The sequence below is a fragment of the Lepidochelys olivacea genome (genome assembly GCF_965140295.1).
Source record: "Lepidochelys olivacea isolate rLepOli2 genome assembly, chromosome: 1".
Classification (NCBI taxonomy): domain Eukaryota; kingdom Metazoa; phylum Chordata; order Testudines; family Cheloniidae; genus Lepidochelys; species Lepidochelys olivacea.
Genome location: NC_140411.1, coordinates 3,463,821 through 3,484,141, shown reverse-complemented (window position 1 = coordinate 3,484,141; position 20,321 = coordinate 3,463,821). Strand labels below are relative to the sequence as shown.

Sequence of the window (20,321 nt, the reverse complement as noted above, 5' to 3'; positions counted from 1 at the left end):
AAGAAGAATTGCAACGTGTTGGAAGAAGTAATTTTCATGCCAAAAAAACTCTGTGCAAAACACAGGCCCATGTGGACATGCACACACACACATGCCCAAAGCCATGTAGACAAGTCCTGAGCATTAGCTGCTGTGCCCAGGAGCGGGGCTTTGTGGAGAGGGAACAGAGTGAGGCCCCAGAAAGCCTGCGCTCGCTTCCTCGCTCTGCCACAGGTTTACTCTGGGGCCTTGGGCAAGTCATTGAAGCAGAAATTTTCTACCTTGGACACTAATTTTGGGTGCCCGGACTGAGACACCTTAAGGTCCCTCCTGTAGGTCGTTTTTGGACAGAGGGGCCTTAATTTCTCTGTCCCTCGGATCTCCGTCTGTTACATGGAGATGCTAACCTTCCCTGCCTCATAAGGTGGGGGGTATGGGGACATAGTCACAGTCACATAGGAGGCATCCAGGTATTTGGGTACCTACCTGCATCTTTAGGCACCAAATAAAATCTTTAAAAATCTGGCCTTCAGATACCACAGTAATGGGGAACTAATGGGAGAGGCTAGTTAGCTAGGATCGGAAGTCAGGACAGACAGGTAGGTAGAATGGATAACAGGAGCATAACCGTCCTGAAATCAAAAATGTTGAGAAACAGTGATCGAGAGAGCTCAAACGTCCTGCAAGAGCCAATCCAAACTTACCATCCCCAGGATGCCGAGAGGAAAGGAGTATGGAGAATGTGTGACTCACCCAAGAGACAATCACCAGCCAAACTGGGAAAGGAGACCGGGCCTCCTAACTCCAGTCTAGTGCCCCATCGTCTGGACTGCACAGCCTCCTTCGGTGACTATCAACACCTTAAACGATGATGATGATTCATTATCTGTATTATCGTAACGCCTAAGAGCCCATTTTGCTGGGCGTTGTACAAACACAGACCAGAACCACAGTCCCTGCCCCCAGGATAAGTGATGGCTACAGCCCGATGAGGAAACACAATGGTGAGGCACGAAGGCAGAGGTCTCAGCACAGCAGCAGTCTAAGCACTGGCCAGTTTTTCGTAGGTCTCACAGCAAAGGGGAGCTTTGAGGTGGGATTTGAAGGAGGGCCAGGAAGTGGGTTTGTGGATGTTGAGGGGGGAGTCCCGCCTTGTGTCAGAGGCAGCACCCAGAATCAAAGCGGGGTGGGGGGGGCATGGCAGTGCCCAGATCCTTTTGCAAGACACTACCAACACTGGGTTAATCGTGCGGAAGGCTTGAGAGCTCATGCCCAGCTGAAGAGAACAGGTGGTTTTGGGCCGTGATCCTCCCCAGGAGATCCAGTAGTTAGGGACCTAAAAAGACCCTCTGATAATCAACCATGAAGACAAGCAGTGGAGGGAGAGACCAGCTCCTCCATGTGTTCCTCTGCCCACCACGTTCCCTCCCCTTGTGTGGCTGGAGCTTAGGACATCAGTAAACAAATGACAGCACATCTGTTACTGCTGAAGGCTAATATTTTAATAGGAAATTAATTTTTGAGAGCTATAGGCCAGACAGACCAATGCTCATGGATTAATGATCGCTGATAGTCACAGAGCACCCTAAGCTTGCTTTGAACTCAGAGACATTGATTCCCCACTGCTTGAAGAAAACTACAGCTCAAGACGCATGGCGATCAGCTTTAGTTTATAGCAAGAGAGGGTAACAGGAGTCCAAAGGATAGATCCCCAAGCAGCTTAGTCTTCAGAGCCATCAGCAAAACCAGAATGGCTAACATGGCCAGGACGGCTGGGAGCCCAGTAGTTTGTCAATCGCAGTGTTGACGTCTCCTCCAGCTGCTCTCAGAGCTTGTACGTTGGCTTCGTGGTTGAGGAAACCCATTAGGTAGAGCTGCTCCAGCTGCTGCTGGAACTGGGTTTCTGGAGTCTGGGGACGTGGGGAACTTGCTTGACCAAGACCCTGCGTGATTTGCTCAATGTTACAGAGCTGGCACCCCGACTCGGCTGAGCCTGGTGCTGGGCTTGCATTCTCACATGGCTCAGAGCCAGTCCCAGTTACTTCCCCGCCATCGGCAGGGCTTCCCACTGCCCCTGAGCCAGGAGCTCTGCCTTGGGCGAACCTCAGCACTTCCATCCCCAGGGCATGGAAACCCTGCTGAATCTGGGACAGAGCCTTGGTGGCTCTCGGGTTTGCCATCACTAACAGCATGTCTGGGCTGTGCAGCAGCTGGAGGAGAGCTTGGAGCTCCCGCGTGACTTCTTGTTGGGGATGCATGATTCCAACGAACCGGGGGTTACTCAGCATGAAGTGCACAATGAGACTGGGGCTCTGGCTCAAGGCCTGCATTATATTCCTCATGTAGGGGACAGACAGCATGCTCTGGAAAGGCAGGGCATTCCTGGTTATCGCTTGCAAGGCGTTCTGCACTTCCGGCGGGTTACACATCCCAGCTGCGACTCCAGGTCCTCCAGGCGGCACCCAGGGGCTCTGCCCCGTGCTGCAGTTTGGGCTGTTGCTGACATGAATACTCCCAACGTCAGTGCCACTGTTGCGATGAGGGGTGAAACTCTGGGGACCAAACTGAGAGGCCCAAGGATTCGGCAAAGGGTCTCTGTTTTCTGTCTGGGATGGTTGGCTGACCCCCGCTGGGGATGGCTTTTTCTGGGACGGGTTATTTGCACACTGTGCCTGTGGTCCATTCAGCGTTGGTTCTGGAGTATCAGCGAGCATTTGCCACAAGACTTTGTCTCCACCCAGCAGCAGAGTCTGGCTCCTGTTTCTCAATATTTCCCGCATCATCGCTGCATTCCTAACGAACTCGATCGTTTCTCGCATGAGGGCTGGGTTGTTCCAGATGTGGCTAACCCCTGGATTTTGCTGCACAAACTGATGGAACAGGGGGTGTTCCCTTAAGAACTGTGTTATCAGGTCGGTGTTTGACAGCACCCTCTGGACCAAGGGATTTTCCAGAATCTGTAGGATCATTTCGGGGTTGACCACCAGAAGCTGCTGGAGCTCATTTAGGAAACCTAAAAGGCTGGGTGCATTCCCACAGAGTATGCTCCGATCTGCCAGACCAGCTGAGCCAGGGGGGCCTCTGCCCAGGGACGCGCTGTTGGCTGGTGCTGGAAGGGTGGCTGGCTGGTTGTCTGCTCTCGTTTGCGGCCTGATGACGAGGTGGATGGTGAATCCGTCATGGATCCCAGCCTGGCTGAGAGTATCTTGGTCATTCACAATTTTCCCAGCAAAGATCAAGAGGAGCAGGTTGGTGGGAGCATGGAAGCGCTTGGCAATTTCGCCTCGAAAGTCGGCGATGGTGCTGTTCTCCCACACTGCAAACTCCTCCCTTTCCTTGAGGGTCTTCACAGTCACTTTGATGATCTGGAACGCTGCAGGTTTGCCGCCAGGGCCCTGTCCCTTTCCAGCCATGGTTAACCCGATGCTGGTCCCTTCTGGGAAAGCAGAGAGACCAGAGACTCAGAGGGGCTGGGAATGTCTAGAGACCAGATCCAGAGCACTCATGCCAGCTGGTGCACCGCCCCATGCCGCCCCTCTGCTCACAAGCTTCCTAACCTCCTGGCTCTGCCCGGGTGGACTGTGACATCCCTGCTGATGTCACTGTAAGCAAGAAACCACATGGACACCTGCCTTATTCCCCATGCAGTAAGTAGTCCCCAGGTGGGGTGCAAGGGCCAACACCAATGTCGCTACCATGAACAGGTAATGTGAGCTGGGAAACAAATGCCCCTGGTGCTGTTAAGGAGAAGAAAAGGAGGACTTGTGGCACCTTAGAGACTAACCAATTTATTTGAGCATGAGCTTTCGTGAGCTCACGAAAGCTCATGCTCAAATAAATTGGTTAGTCTCTAAGGTGCCACAAGTCCTCCTTTTCTTTTTGCGAAAACAGACTAACACGGCTGCTACTCTGAAACCTGTCATTAAGGAGAAGGTAAATCTTGGGGCAGGAAGCATCAAGCTGCAGCAAAGGGGATCCACCTTCCTGATAATGTCATGGTCTCCTCTCAGACTGACAACACGCCTCCAGGGCAGCGACCCCAATTATTAGGAAGAAACAGGCAATAGCAATGGGGGGATTTCATTATTAGAAATATAGATAGTTGGGTTTGCGATGGCTGGGAGAACCACACGGTGAATTGCCCGCTGGGTGCAAAGGTAGTGGATCTCACGAGACATCTAGATAACCTTAATGAGGACGAGCCGGTGGTCATGGTATATGTAGGTACAACGACACAGGGATAGGTAGGAGAGAGGTCCTGGAGGCCAAATGTAGGCTGCTAGGTAAGAGACTGAAGTTCTGGACCTCCATGGCAGCGTTCTCGGAAATGCTCCCAGTTCCACGTGCAGGGCCAGTCAGACAGGCAGAGCTGCAGGTCTCAATGTGTGGATGAGATGGTGGTGCAGGGAGGAGGGATTTAGGGTTATTAGGAACTGGGGAACCTTTTGGAGGGAGAGTGGTCCATACAGGAGGGATGAGCTCCACTTAAACCAAACTGGAACCAGATTGCTGGCATGCAAAATTCAAAAGGTTGTATGATCACTCTCTATAAATACATCAGAGGGACAAATACCAGGGAGGGAGAGGAGTTATTTAAGGTAAGTGCCAGTGTGGACACAAGAACAAATGGGTAGAAACTGGCCATCAACAAGTTTAGGCTTGAAATTAGAGGAAGGTTTGTAACCATCAAAGGAGTTGATGGTGAGAGCTACAGCCATTTACCCTTCCCTCCACCTCCCAGAGGGGCCTGTCTTCAGGGCGAAGCCCCTCTAGAAGGCTGAGGAGTTTGGTGCCCCTTATGGGACACGCCCTGGAGGCAATGCAGCACTGCCGGGTTATAACGTCCCTCTTGCTGCATTTCAGTCACCGAGGAGCCTGTGAAAAAAAAATGAAGCTGACCCACGTGTTCCCCTCCCCGCCCTGTGTGGCTGCTGCTGGAATCCATAAATCCCTGTTATTGGACCAAAGCCAAAGTGCCAAAGGGAAGAGTCAGTCAAACCTAAAGCACCCAATCCTGCCGGTACCGCGTGTGGGAAAAGTGAGCCGTGCGCCTGGCAGAGCCTGAGGATTCGCCCACTTGCAGGCCTTTACCATCCATGAACAGCGGCTGTGTCATTCGCTCCTGCTCACAGTCAGACCCGGCAGCCTTTCTCTGGGCTGTGGACCAACTGCGGCTCTCAGTTGCACCCACTGACCCGCAGCTGAAGGCAACTCTCTGGCTAATTTATCAAATATAACAGCATTTCCATGGGGCCTCTCATCCACCGCGACACGTCTCCCTGCAGGCCAGATCCTCCTGTTTCCCTGTACCGCCCCGGGAGCGGTTGGTGAGCTGAAATTAGCCAGGCAGCTCCCAATGACCCATGCTGACGTTGCTATTTAAAATGCTAATAACTTTTCCGACAAGAGCCTGGGCTGGGCAGTCAATCTCAGTGAGCTGGCTCCAGCGACCTGTGAGTTCTCTCTCTGCTGCAAACGGCAAAACGCCATTGCAAGAATGTTCTGAGCTTATCAGCTATTCGCTTTGGTCTGATTCTGCCGTCCTTGCCCAGGGAAAGCTTCTACTGACAGCCGGTCAATGCGAATCCGAAGGGGGGATGCTCTTGGGTGATGGGCTGGGTTTTCCTAACCCTGAGAAGGCGTATATTAAGTCGAGTAAATAAACGTAAGTTCCTGAGCATGTTTCATCGTGTGCAGACCTGACCTCCTGCATGGCACAGGCCAGAGCACCTCGCCCAGGTGCCTCGCTACTGAGCCCCAAAACTTTAGTTAGACCAAAGCATTTTAGCCAGCAGGCAGAGAACCGGAGGGACCGAGGGGCCCCCAATGCCTGAGGCCCCTGCAGTGGCAGGGGATTGATCAGGTGAGGCCTGCCCAGGTGATCCCAGCAGGCGATCCACATCTCAGGCTGCAGAAGAAGGCAGAAAACCGCCAAGGTCCGTGCCCATCTGACCAGGGGAAAATCCCTTCCCTATCCCAAATCTGGTGACCTTTTGGACCCTGAGCACGTGAGCCAGACCCACTGGCCAGGCCGCTAGAAGGAGGAGTCTCTGATGAAGCATGTACCTCGCCCAATTTGTGCGCCAGCAGAAGGGGAGGAGTCCCTTGCCCTGAGCAGGTGAAAGGTCCCCTTTGCATTAAAAACCCGGGCGGGGGGGATATTTATCTCTCATTATCCTCACCCCCACAGCGGGTCACAATCCATTTCTTCCTTTACCATTTGCAGCCTGCCAGTGCACTGGGAGGCAGAGCCCCCAGCCCTGCTGCTAGCACTGAGGATTCAGCAGGGATTAACTCTCCCGTTCCCTTCGGGGCTTGTTAGATGCGGAGCCGGGAGTCAGGGGGACCCCGCTGGATTTAGCCATGCCAGCGATTGCACGGTTAGCACACGGCTCACAGGGGAGTGTTGGAATTAGGCCTGGCCTCCCTCCATCCCCTGCCTCTCCACCTCCCACATGCATCCCTGCCACCACCTCCCACACCTCTGGGGCCCCCTTTCCTGATCTCACACCCATTCCCCTCCGCCCTCCAGACAGAGCAGGGCAGGGCGAGTGGCCCTTGTGACGAATGGGAGCATTGAGCCAGGGGTGCCAGTCGAATGGAGGAGGAGGGGGTGGAATTGGGCAGCTCAGAGGTGCGATGTCTCATCCACACGGACGCTGACGTGACCGAGGATGAGTGCGGGGCATTGCGAGGAGAGGGAGGGAGCGAGCCGGGAGCTGGGGCTGGAAGGAGGCCGATGGGGAAGAGCTGGGCAGATGGCAGAGGATGGTGACAGGGAGGTTGAGGGGGTGAAGAGTTGGATGCAGTGATGTTCCTCAGAGGGCCGGGGAAGCAGGTGGGGTTGGTGGCTGGACCAGGAGAGGAGAAACCCAGCTCTCCCTTCTCAGTCTGACCAGGGTGGGGCGTGTGAGAGACGCAGGGGCCTCCCTAAGAGAGGGCAGCTGCAGAGGCCAGATTTCAGTCTCTGTCCTCAGGCCATCCTTGCCTAACTTTGGGGTTGATTTATTTCATAACCAGATAATAAGCTGAATTTCTGTATGACAACGGCTTCTGGCCCTGAATAGTGACAATCCCTAGCTCTATATACCACTTTTCGTCAACAGAGCTCAAAGTGTGCTACTAAGGAGGTTAGACTCATATCCCCATTTTTATAGATGGGGAAACTGAGGCACAGGAGGGTGAAGTGACTCATCCAAGGTGACACATAAAGCCTGTGGCAGAGTTGGGACTAGTATCCAGGTCTCCTGAAGCCCAGTCCAGTGCGCTGTCCCCTAGGCCACACTGCAGTCTCTGGGGTAGTGTCCTGATTCACACAATCATGATGCTCCCTCCACCCGCTATGGTCCTTTCATTCTACTCCCATCCCGCATCCCCAGGGGGTGGGGAGTTTCTCTGGCCACTCCAGTCCCAGCTGTTTGTCACTTTGGGGATGAATCTTTCCATGCTGTTCAGCCCAGTGGAAGACTCTGCCCACAGCCCGTCACAGGGTTGCCCTGGCATCATCTCCCTGTGCCTGGGAGAGGTGGAGTCAGGGCTCTGCCCATGGGCAGGGGTATATGGTCTGCAGCCTCTACTGATGGCCCGAGGTTTGGCTGCCTCCAACACCCTGCTGCTGTTCATCCAGGAAGGTCTTTGGCATCTCGTGGCTTCCCGAAAACCTCATGGGCCATGCCTGGTCCCTCTGTGATGTCACAGCTGGATGTTTCTAGGGGACATAATTAGCTTCCTTCCCTCCTTAAATTATTGACAAGGGATGTACAAAAAAAACCCTTACGAGAATTTACGGGAGTAACAACTGAACTCTAAGCACATGATAACGGGAATGAGCCGCACCGGGTATGTTTAGGAAGCGTAAAATCTTCATCGCTGGCAGCCAGCCATAGCGAGTCACTGCTGAGCGCTGCTTCTGTAAGAGGGGTACAGGCATTTTTACAGAATGGACATGCTGTAAACCTGTGATTCAGAAATACCTGATTGTTTCATTCCTATAATGTAAAGTATTAAAATGACTTAAAATGATTAAAAATCATATGATATATTCATGTCATAGAACAGTCCAAATGAAATGCAAAAAATAAAAATAAAGTCAACCTGGAACGTTTTTACCTTATTTAAACAAAAAAGATTGACATTAAATGAAACAAGCAAGTCAAAATGATTCATTTTGACGCGTCTCTGTTGGGAATGTCATCAAAGTAGAACAAGGAGCAAATGTCTCAAGTTGCAGTGGGGGAGGTTTAGGTTGGATATTAGGGAAAGCTTGTTCAAAAGGAGGGTGGTGAAACACTAGAATGGGTTACCTAGGGAGGTGGTGGAATCTCCTTCCTTAGAGGTTTTGAAGGTCAGGCTTGACAAAGCCCTGGCTGGGATGATTTAATTGGGGATTGGTCCTGCTTTGAGCAGGGGGTTGGACTAGATGACCTCCTGAGGTCCCTTCCAACCCTGAGATTCTATGAAAATTGACACTTTCCTGTGGCCCATTTTGGTTCTGGATATGGCATTTTCAGACAGGAAAGCGTTCTGTGAGAAATGTCCCACTCACTCTAGTGAATAGCCTTTCCTATGCAAATTGCAACACCACTCTGCAGCACTGTCCTCACCTTCCCACTGCTCTTGCCAGTTCTTCAGTCCCAGCAATGGCAACTTTAACAGTGCCTACCTACGAACATGTGGCCGGCCAAACTGAGTCAGGCCAATTCCATCCAGCCCAGTATCCTGTCTCCCGACAGTGGCCAGTGCCAGGTGCCCCAGAGGGAGTGAACAGAACAGGGAATCAATTGATCCATTCCCTGTCACCCATTCCCAGCTTCTGCAAACACAGGCTAGGGACACCATTAGGCTAAAGACAACAAATACAATTTATGTCATGGGCCCATTTTATTGCCAAGTATTTCTGTCCATCTTCTTATTCCTCAAAGCTGTTTTCTGTTCTTGAATATATATAGCCAAGCAAGGTGTGGTCGCCCATGTAACCCAATGGCATATCTCTGTTTATTTGTCTGTCTGTAATGTGATGACGTTTGAATGCAGCAGAACAATTTCAAAATTTCAGGGAATGTTCTAGCCATCAATGGGTGCAACCCTGTGGATTTTGGTGGCAATCAGCAAACCAGAAAAGGAGAAAAGGGGAACACAAGGAGGAGTCCTTGGCATCTGGCTAGCAGAACCAGCAGCTTCAGCCACCTCAGGAATTGGATCTAGATTAAAGCAGTGGCTGATGGGAGCATAACAACTGCCCCCCGTCTCAGCTCTGGCCATCCAAAGCAGTTTAAAATGTCGCCCATTTGGAAGACTGACAGACAGAGAGAAGAGAACTGAGAATGCGGGGGGGGGGGGAATGGAGTGAGGGATTTGCATGAATCCCCTTAAATAGGGGGTGGCTTGTGGGGTTGAACAGAAGGACTCCTGGAGCCCCTGGTGTGTGGAAGTTGCTCAATTTGCAGCTGCAGAAAAGTGTGTGGCCTCTCCCCAGTTACAACTATTGTTAATCTGCTGCTTTCGAGACAGCGCTGGCCCCCCATCACAAACAGGACAGACAGATGGTCCCTGCTGCAGAATTTGGCTTGATTTAGCCCAGAACATTATAGATTTGAGAAGTGGGTTTCCTTCTACCGATTCACATTTTGTATTCGGGTCACACCCACAAAGTGCCGGGCACTGCTCACACCCACTGGAAGCCACAGTCCCTGCCTCAAAAGACTGACTGACTTTGATTTCCTTTAACATCTGAGACTGTAATTTAAAGACATAAGGCAGGGGTTCTCAAACGTTTGTACGGGTGACCCCTTTCACACAGCAAGCCTCTGAGTGCGACCCCCCCCCTTATACATTAAAAACAAGTTTTTATATATTCAACACCATTATAAAAGCTGGAGGCAAATCAGGGTTTGCCAATCAGGGGTGGGGGCTGACAGCTCGCGACCCCCCAGTAATAGCCCAGTGACCCCATACACAGCTTGAATTGTTCTAGTATTTTATCGTTGGAGAGGTTTGAATGTCCTCTGAAAAGATACGACGTTCAGCCAACAAGCCAGTCAAACCTCATCCAACAAAACCATATCCGACACAACTCCCACTTCACATTACGCCTCTGGAGAATATTCGGGAGATCCTCTTGCGGATCTCCCTTGTCTTCACACTGTAAACAATTGGGTTTAACACAGGGGGGACAAAGAGATAGGCATAGGACAGAAGAATATGCACAAGACCAGGGGCATTTTTCCCGAACCTGTGCATAACAGAGACAGCAATTATTGGGACGTAAAACAGTAAGACAGCGCAGATGTGCGAGACGCAGGTGTTCAGGGCCGTGAGGCGCTGTTCATGGGATGAAGTATTAAAAACAGTCCTTAGAATCTTAACGTACGATAGGATGATGAACACTGAGTCTAAGCCGTACGTGACGAGGATGGCAAATAATCCGTAGATGTTATTGACGGTTGTGTCCGCACATGCCAGTCTCATCATGTCTGGGTGCAAGCAGTAGGCGTGGGAGAGGACATTACCTTTGCAGATTGGCAGCCGTTTAATCAGAAAGGGGAAAGGGAAGAGCATGCTGGTACTTTTAATGACAATGGCCAGCCCGATTGTCACTATCCTGGGGTTGGTCAAGATGGCCACATAATGCAGCGGGTCACAGATGGCGACGAAGCGATCCAACGACATGGCCAGTAAAATCCCTGACTCCATGAAGGAAAAGGAGTGAATGGAAAACATCTGGGCCAGGCAGGCGTCAAATGGGACGTCTGCAGCATCAAAGAAGAAGATGCTGAGCACCGTGGGCAGGGTCGACAGAGACATACCAAGGTCATTGACCGACAGCATGCAAAGGAACAAATACATGGGCTGGTGGAGATGCTGGTCTTTCCAGATAATGCAGAGAACAGTGCAATTCCCTACCATGGCGGTGATGTACAACACACAGAAAGGGATCAAGATCCAGTGGTAAGCAGCTTCCTGGCCTGGGAACCCGGTCAGTTGGAATGTGGCAGGATGGAAGCTGGTGCTATTGAAATCCATCATGATGAGCAGTCACTGTGCCAGTCAGCTCCAATCCCCTGTGTAAATGAAAAATGAACCTGACAGTTACCTTGAGACCAGGTGACAGGGAAGGGACCTGCAGTTCAGCATTGACTTGCAGAATCCCAATGTACAAGGGCCCTCTCTGGCAAGCCTGGGGCTGCTCTCCCCAGTGAAATCAATGAGGAGTTGTTCTGAATCAAGCCTGAGGAGCCAGGTTCCAAGAATTCATTTCGAGCCCTAGCTCTTTTATAGGGAACCAAGAGATTCTGCTCCCACAGTTCTGCCATCCACAGTTCAAGAAAGTTCATCAGGAAGGAGGCTGATAAATTGGCCCCCCACTAGTCACATTCAGAGTAGAAGTAAGGTGCACATTGTCAACCGCAAGGGAAATTAACTCTTGGAATGACTTAGCAAGGGCAGCTGTGAATTCCCAGTCACTGGCAACCGAGACTGCTCTAGTTCTAACAGGAAATAATTCAGGGCAGGTCTCTGGCCTCTGCAATGCAGTTGATCATAGTGGCCCCTTCTGGCCTTAAATCTATGCATCTCTGCCAGCCTGCGAATGATGCACGTAGCTCCTCTCCACCACCCGTCACCCTCATGCCGCCCTCCTCCCCCATACAGCCATGGGAAGGAGGGAACCTGCACGCCGGCTCCGATTCTGGCACAGTGCGAAGGGTGGCAAGCCCCATGACCCCTCCGTGCGTCTGACTGTGTAGTCGGGACCTGCGTTTAACTGGCCACACGATCGCCAGCCCTCTTAGACTCTTTGAAGGCAGGGAAAGGACAGATTTATTATTGCGAACGAGCGTTAGTAGGATTCCCCAGTTGCGCATCAACACTTTACAAATGATTAAAGGGACAGGCCCTAGCCATGAGAACTCACAGGTTGCAGGCTGGCCCCTGTCCTCGCCTACACACCGGCTGTGCAATGTTGTGGAGTTCAGTAGGGCTGGACAGCCCGTAAACCCAGGCAGGATTTGTCCCAAAGGCTAAGTCTGCACGGCAAGCCAAGGGGGGTGATTCCCCTGCTCACGGACACCCGCTGGTGCTAGCTTCCATCCAGGGGGGCGTGGGGCGTGGTGGCAGAGGCAGGGCTGAGCTGTGCTGAGGACAAACCGACCTGCAACCGTGTGTGTGCGTGTCTGTGAGTGTGTCTGTGTGTGTGTCTGTCTCTGTGTGTGTCCGTGTGTGTCTGTCTGTCTGTCTCAGTGTCCATGAGGGGGTCTGTGTGTGCGATTGTGTGTCTGTGTGCCCATGTGGTGTGTCTGTATGAGTGTGTGGGTGTCTGTCTCTGTGTGTGTCCGTGTGTGTGTGAGTGTGTTTGTCTCAGTGTCCGTGTGTGTGGGTCTGTGTGTGCGATTGTGTGTCTGCGTGCCCATGTGGTGTGTCTGTCTCAGTGTGTGTCTGTCTGTGTGTGTGTGTCCATGTGAATGTGTCTGTGTGTATGTGTGTGTCCGTCTCTGTGTGTGAGGGTGTGTGTCCAGTGAGTGTCTCTGGGTGTGTGTGTCTTTCTGTGTGTATGTGTGAGAGAGAGAGTGAAATATGCGGAAATGTTCTCCTTAAGGTTTGAAGAGCCCAGGTCAGGCCAGAAGGCAGAGGTGTCGGCTGGGGTTTAGCAAGGGAATAGTGAGAGGAGCTTGAGGAGATTTGACATTCCTGCGGCATCTTGGTGCACCACAGAGCCACCCAGCTCATGCAGGTCCCACAGGAGGCAGAGGAACACTGGCCAGAGGCAACGGGGCAAATCCCTCCTCTTATGATAAAGCCCCGGGACAATGAACTCTCATGCAGAGCTGAGGAGATCTCAGGCTTTAAACTCATCTAAAAAAATCCACCCCGCCCCTTCCCCAGCTGCCCGCTTTTCTGTCTCAGAGCGACGCGGGGCTTCGCTGACCGTGCTGCGTTTCATCCGATCTGTCCAGGAGGAAGATCGTCCAGAGCCAACTAACAAGTAAGGGGCAGAATTTAAAAAGTGGAGATGAGAGTTAGGCACCTAGGTTATCTCCTGCTAAACGGTGACATCAATTTTAAAAGTGTCCTGATTATAAACTTCTTTAAAGCTTTATTGGACGCATATCTCCCCGTAAAACTCAAAATAGAGGGTGTCAGGTAATCAGCCCTCTTCTCTCAACTGCAGCTGACTCACCAGGGTGGACGTGACGAAAATCTTCACCATTGAGGAAAAAAGCCTCCAGACCTAGCCTGCCTGGAGCATACACCACAGACTGCCAGGCACGGGAGAGTATTTACACTGTATCCTTGCAGCAGCTCCTTGGAGGTCACAAAGTCCACTGGGAACTCAACTGGAGGCTGAGTCTGAACACAGGCTAATCAGGCAAAGAGGTCGCATACAGTAGCAAGAGCCCTGTGGCTTTTGTTGCTTGTATCCATTATCCTACATGAAAACATCAGAAAATAAGAATAACGAGGAGTCCCCTGGCACCTTAAAGATGAACAGATTTAACAAATTCAAATTGGTTAGTCTGTAAGGTGCCACCGGACTCCTGGTTGTTTTTGTGGATACAGACTAACATAGCTACCCCCTGATAGAAAATAAGAACGGACACACTGAGTCAGACCAGTTCCATCGAGCCCAGTATCCTGCCCTGTGTCAGTGTCCAGGGCCCAGGTGCTTCACAGGGAATGAACAGAACAGGGCAATTTATCAATTGATCCATGTCCTGTCGTTCACTCCCAGCTTCTGGCAAGCAGGGGCTAGAGAAACTCAGAGCATGGTTTTGCATCGCTGCCCATCTTGACCTCCAAAAAATCTCGTGCTTTTTTGAATCCTGTTATAGTCTTGGCCTTCACAACGTTCCCTGGCTATGAGTTCCACAGGTTGTACATTGTGTGAAGAAGTCCTACGTTATGCTTTTTTTTAAACCTGCTGCCTATTAATTTAATTGGGTGACCCTGGTCTCTGTGTTATGGGAAGGAGTAAAATGACACTCCCATATTCACTTTCTCCACACCAGTCATGATTGTATAGACCTCTGTCATAACCCCCCCCCCCCCCGCTTGTCTCTTTTCCAGGTTGAAAAGTCCCAGTCTTATTAATCTCTCCTCAGATGGAAGCTGTTCCATCCCCCTCATCATTTTTGTTGCCCTTTTCTGTACCTTTTCCAATTCTAATATATCTTTTTTAAGATGAGGTGACCAGAACTGCACTCAGGATTCAAGGTGTGCGTATGCCATGATTTACATAGAGGCAATACGATATTTTATATCTGATTATTTATCCCTTTCCTAATGGTTCCCAATATTCTGTTCACTTTTTTGGCTGCCACTGCACAGTTTTGAGAGATCCTTTTGTAACTCTTCACAGTCAGCTTTTGGCTTAACTATCTTGAGTAATTTTGTATCATCTGCAAACTTTGTCATAACACTGTTTCCCCCTTTTTACCAGATCACTTATGAATCTGTTGAACAGTAGTGATCCCAGTACATACCCCTGAGGGACCCCACTATTTACCTCTCTCCCTTCTGAAAATTGACTATTTATTCCTACCCTTTGTTTTCTGTCTTTAACCCGTTACTGATCCATGAGAGGACCTTCCTTCTTGTTGCTTCTTATCCTATGACAGCTTACTTTGCTTATGAGCCTTTGATGAGGGACCTTGTCAAAGGCTTTTTGAAAGGCCAAGTCCATTATATCCACTGGATCACCCTTGCCCATATGTGTGTTGACACCCTCAAAGCATTCTAGTAGATTGATGAGGCATGATTTCCCTTTACAAAAGGCAAGGTGACACTTCCCCAACAAATCGTGTTCATCTATGGGTCTGAGAATTCTGGTCTCTACTATGGTTTCAACCAATTTGCCCAGTGGTGAAGTTAGCCTTAGCAGCCTGAAATTGCCAGGATTGCTTCCGGAGCCTTTTTTTAAACACTGGCATTGCATTAGCTATCCTCCAGTCATTCGGTACAGAAGCTGATTTAAATGGTAGGTTACATACCCATGTGACCCGTGACCCCAGATCTACTCTCTAGAGAGACACAGTTACCCTGGATCACACCCAGTACAACATGGCTGGGACCCACACGGACTATTGGATACTCAGTGAGAATAAAGGGGAGGGGAGCCCACATGGTGTCCTAGAGACGAGGCAGATATGGAGGAGCACGATACCTTGTGAACCATGGGTCACAGAGTGGGAAGTACAAGTCTGGCTCTCTGGATGGAAAGAAGCCATGAATAGGAACAGACCCCCACCCACACCCACACAAGGGACACAAAGCAGGTGTAAAGGGGATTGTCCTGGAGTGCCCTGTGGATGTGCGGCAGAAGTGAATCCGAGTGGCATCCATGGGGCATCTTAGGCACCCTGTGTGTGTGTGTGTGCGAGCAGCTTTGCGGAGTACCTGGATCCTGGGTACTCCGGGGTGGGGGTGGCCCCTCTATAGCCTTTTCCAAAGCCCACCTTTGAGAGTGGGTGTGAGAATGTGGCTGTCTGGATGCACTGCATGTGAGACTGGGTCCCTCACCCCTAGCGCCCGAGGCCTGGTGCACGGTAATAGACTCAGCTCGGCTCTGCAGCCCTTTGTGTGCAGAGCTCCCAAGCCCCATTTTAAGATGGGGGTTTAAAGTCTTGTTGTTTATTTATAGTGCCTGGTTCCCACCCCCTGAGGTCCTAGGCAGTGAGAGACACAAAGTAACAGACAGACCTTGCCCTAACACACACAAATGTGGGGGAGATGAAAGCGAGACAGAGAAGGGAAGAGACGCACCCAAGGTCACAAAGCCAGTCACTGGCAGAGCTGAGCTTTAGAGCCCAAGTCTCCGGGCTCCCAGTCCAGTGCCCTGTGTCTGCTGCAAAACAGACTCCCCAAACCATCACTTTCCCCAGCTCTCCACGGGCACCACTAACTCGTTGTCTAAACCTTTCTATCTCTGTCCAACGACATGGTAGCACGGGACTAGCATAGAGGGGCGCGGTCAATGCAACCCCGCCCAGGACTGAGGCTGTCATCGTCACTGAGCCAGGCTGGGTTGTTATTCCAGCCCTTCCTTGGATCTGCAGCAGAGCAGTGTCCGGAGGGGCTCTCAGCCCTCTGCACTGACTTATCAGCATGCCAGCATGTTATCACTGCCTCTGGCGAGGGAGCGCTAGGTTGAAAACCATCAAGCCCACGGAGCGAGCAGCCACAGTCTGGCCCTGAATGTGTTGTAATTAACACCAGGCAGGGAGATGAGATCGACGTTGATGCCAAGGGGCAGCATCCTTCAACTTCAATACCTGTGGGGACTAAAAGAGAACAGACCGTGCCGTTGGGGAGAGTGCCGCACGTTGGATGTTAATTTATTTGTGTAATACACAGGGCTGATTTCTTAAATGTTAACAGCCCGGCCCATGTTAGATTGAAAGCCATGGAGAAGCAACGGTGCACTGACTCTGGTACTGCCGAGAAAAAGACCAGATAAGAATCTGCTGCTGGAATGGCTGGTGTGGTCTTGCTGTATTATTATTGTATTTGCATTGCTTTTATTTATAAGACATTTGCAATATCCCCCAGCTCCAAATATGAACGAGTCTAGAACAGTCATACAATGTCAATTCAAGTTTAACACCACCTGCGTCGTACAAAGAATTGTGCATAATCAATGAATAAAATAGAGAACAAACATCCCCCGAAAGGCCACAATTCACCCACCTAATCTCAGACTTTGTGGCCTCTCTTTTTTCATGCTCAGCCAACCACCCGATAGAGAAATCATGGCCTAAAGTTTCAAATGAGATATGAGATTTTGGTTGCTTCCATTTTTAGGTGCCCAATCAGAGATGTCTTCAAAGTGTTGATTTTCAGAGAACAAATGCCCAACCCTTTTTGAAAATCAGGCCCTTTGCAGTGCCTCCAATTTGGTACCCCAGAACTGAAGACCCCCAAATCACTAGCCACTTCTGAAACTTTAAGACACCCATCCATCCATCCTCTTACAAACCAAAGAGATATACACCAGAAACCATCTCACACCCAGGTTGGGATAGTTACCTAGAGAACATTTTGAGGATGCTCTTTCGAATCTCCTTGGTTTTTATACTGTAAACGATGGGGTTTATCACAGGGGGCACAAAGAGGTAAACACTGGACAGCAGAACGTGGACCAGCGGCGGGGAGTTCTCGCCATACCTGTGTATGATAGAGACTGTGATCATCGGAATGTAGAATATTAAGACAGCACAGACGTGGGAGACGCAGGTGTTCAGGGCCTTGAGACGCCGCCCCCCAGAGGCAAGACTGAAGATGGTTATCATAATCAGAATGTAGGAGATGACAATAAGCAACAAATCTATTCCGAAGACAATGAGAACAGCACATAAGCCATAGATGTTATTGACGGTGATATCCGCACATGCCAGCCTCATCACGTCTGAATGCAGACAGTAGGCGTGGGAGAGGGCTTTGGCATGGCAGAAAGGTAAGCGTTTAATAAGAATGGGTAATGGTAAAACCACACCAAAGCTTCTGATCACAATGGCCAGCCCGATTCTCACGATCCTGGGGTTGGTCAAGATGGCCGCATAGCGCAGTGGGTCACAGATGGCGACAAAGCGATCGAACGACATGGCCAGTAAAATCCCTGACCCCATGTTGGAAAAGGAGTGAATGAAAAACATCTGGGCTAGGCAGGCGTCAAATGCGACATCTGTGACATCGAAGCAGAAGGTGCTGAGCACCGTGGGCAGGGTCGACAGCGAGACACCAAGGTCGTTGATCGACAACATGCAAAGGAACAAATACATGGGCTGATGGAGACGCCGGTCTTTCCAGATAATGCAGAGAACAGTGCAATTCCCTACCATGGCGGTGACGTAGAACACACAGAAAGGGATCGAGATCCAGTGATTAGCAGCTCCCAGGCCCGGGAACCAGGACAGTTGGAACGTTGCAGGCTGGAAGTTGGTGCTATTGAAATCTGTCATGATGAGCAGTCGCTGTCCCGGTCAGCTCTGAACCCCTGTGTAAATGTAAAATGAACCTGTGAGTTGCCCTGTGATTAGAGAAGAGGAAAGGTCAGTGCAGGGCTCCTGTACCACAAATCCTTAGTCACACTGACAGCTCTTACCTGTTCTCAGTTGTCTCCAGGCGCCACCATGATACAAATAATATACCGGGGTGGTAATCGTTACTTCCACGGACCAGCTTCACCTAAAAGACAGGCTGCAGTTCTCAGCTCTGTGTGAAGTGTGGTTCATTCGGAAGTATTGTACCTGGCCCCATACGTTCCCATGGCTGCTATCCCCGACGCACCCGCGGCACACCTGACACGGTGCTGTAGCCGGGGTGGTCCCGGGACAGGAGGGAGACAGGGTGGGGGAGGGCATATCTTCGATCAGACCCACTCCAGTTGGTGAGAGACAGTGACAAGCCTTTGAGCTCCCACCGAGCTCTTCTGCAAGGCTGGGACAAGCCTTCAGGCCTGCAGACGAACTCTGTGTGAGCTCGAAAGCTCGTCTCTCTCACCAACCGAAGTTGGTCCAGTCAAAGATATTCCTTCCCCCACCTTGTCTGTCTGATGTTCCTTATACAGCATCTGAGACCTGACTTCATCCCTGCCAGCCCCCTGCCACGCCAGCTCCGCCGCTGGCCTTCAGGAACCCCCCTTCGTGATGAGGGCGACAAGTCCAGGGCCAGGCCTTGCTAGGCGCAAGGGAGGGCAGAGTCACTGGGCGCTCAGTCCAGCAAAGCGCTCCCCTCCAGTGGGGCTACTCCTGTGCTTCATTGCTCTGAGGGCTCGGGGCCTGCAGGCTCAGCACCCTGCAGGATGGAGCCCTGGCTGAGCCAAGGGAATCCCTGCAGGGCAATTCCCACCCCCAAACTCTGCCCCACCCAAGATTTTTCAAGCAACATTTGAGATGAAAAATGTGCCCTAAATCTAAGCAGGCAGCCGGGTAAAGAAGCAGGTACCTGCCCTGTGCGGGTCCATTCTCACCCACACCTATCACACCGACAGCATGTGAAACAAGCGCACTGGGAGATCACATGAGGCAAATGCAGGGCAGCTCTTAAGTGAAGGGTCTCTGGGTGCCCGTCCTACAATCAGACCCTCGCAGACAGGCTCCTGCCGAGCCCCCTAGAATGGGCTGCACACAGGCAACGGGGGTCCAGTCAGGAGGATCTGATTGATTGCAAGCGATTGCATCGTGATTGCAAGATCAGGGCCTATTATAGTACATATCACATGTGGGCACTAGGGCACATGCATCCCACGCATATGGTACATGCTTTCCCAGGCGTGCCTTGCAGCATGTCTCCAATTTCCTGCTGTGCACATGGATACTGGCAGCTTTCCAGCCTGAAATCTCTTGCTAGATTGCGGCCGTGCCGGAAATAAGATTCCATATGCAGGGGGCCAGGTTCACTCAATGCTCGGTCTCCCGGGTGCCAGCAGGTTGCACAAGGGCCAGAAGGACAAGGACTCATTTTAAGACCCTCTGTCCTGGTGTCGTTGCCATTTGGGACAATAAACCATAAGACGATTCCAGTGTGGTAAGTGCTGTGAACGCTCCTGCTCCGACGCCCGGTGCCACAGAGGCCCCCCCGATCTCTCAAGGAACTAACAGCCTTGGAGGAATGTCTGAAGCTGCGGCAACGTCGGGTGCATCTTGGGAGCGGAAAGTTTTTTAAAAGAGCACCTGCCCGACAGACTTGCCTGGCAATGACATTGTTGCTGAGCACAACCAGCCGCCCCTCGCCCTTCGCCTAGTACCCCTTCAGCCTACTCACCAGCAACACGCAGGGCCGCGGGAGCAGGCAGACCTGCTCTTTACCAGGCATAAGGCTTCACTGGTCGAAGCGTGCGCCCGCTAGGCTCGCAGCGCAAAGGTAATTTTAATGTACCACTAATGAAAGTCATTTGGGGACGGTTCCATTAGTGGGGAATGTCTACAAGTATTTAAAGAAGGGAATAAAGCGAGGAGGGAGTTAACGATTAACTCAGGAGCACATGGAACTTACTCTGGGACCAGCCTTACCCAGCACGACACACAGGTAGGCGGCAGAGCTGCTGGTTTCGTGCTCACGCCAGGGGTGCTGATGTTCGCGCAAGCCCCTGGCTCTCACCGGCACTCTTGCTTCCGGGGAGAGCTGGGAACCTGGCCATGAATGTATCGGCTGCCATGAATGAAGATTCGGTTAAAACCCCCTTGAGTTTGAACATCATGTTACGGGGTCCTCTTTCCGCTGCCAGCCAGGAGGGCCGCGCTGTCATCACGGGGTATGGCTGCGGCTCCCTGGACATACCCCAACTAGCTTCAACCTGGCTAGTGCTGGGTCTGGGAGCAGTGATGCTACGGTAATGTGCATGTCTGCGC

General features: G+C 51.4%; 2 protein-coding genes and 1 pseudogene across 3 annotated transcripts; all 3 read right to left on the bottom strand.

Annotated features, from left to right (window-relative positions):
* Positions 1–1,733: 1,733 nt before the first annotated feature.
* LOC311510646 (ubiquilin-1 pseudogene) lies at positions 1,734–3,392 on the bottom strand (annotated as a pseudogene). The gene has a single exon. The product of its transcript is annotated as a ubiquilin-1 pseudogene (transcript).
* Positions 3,393–10,059: 6,667 nt separating this feature from the next.
* Positions 10,060–11,004, bottom strand: LOC311514614 (olfactory receptor 51I1-like; the record flags this gene model as incomplete). The annotated part of the gene is made up of 1 exon (XM_084617179.1): positions 10,060–11,004. The coding sequence occupies one exon, from the start codon at positions 11,002–11,004 to the stop codon at positions 10,060–10,062; it is 945 nt and encodes a 314-aa protein (XP_084473305.1).
* Positions 11,005–16,536: 5,532 nt separating this feature from the next.
* LOC311514620 (olfactory receptor 51I1-like) lies at positions 16,537–19,776 on the bottom strand. The gene is made up of 2 exons (XM_084617185.1): positions 19,735–19,776; positions 16,537–17,965 (listed from the first exon to the last, which is right to left on the bottom strand). The coding sequence occupies exon 2, from the start codon at positions 17,928–17,930 to the stop codon at positions 16,995–16,997; it is 936 nt and encodes a 311-aa protein (XP_084473311.1). The 5' UTR covers positions 17,931–17,965; positions 19,735–19,776; the 3' UTR covers positions 16,537–16,994.
* Positions 19,777–20,321: the final 545 nt, after the last annotated feature.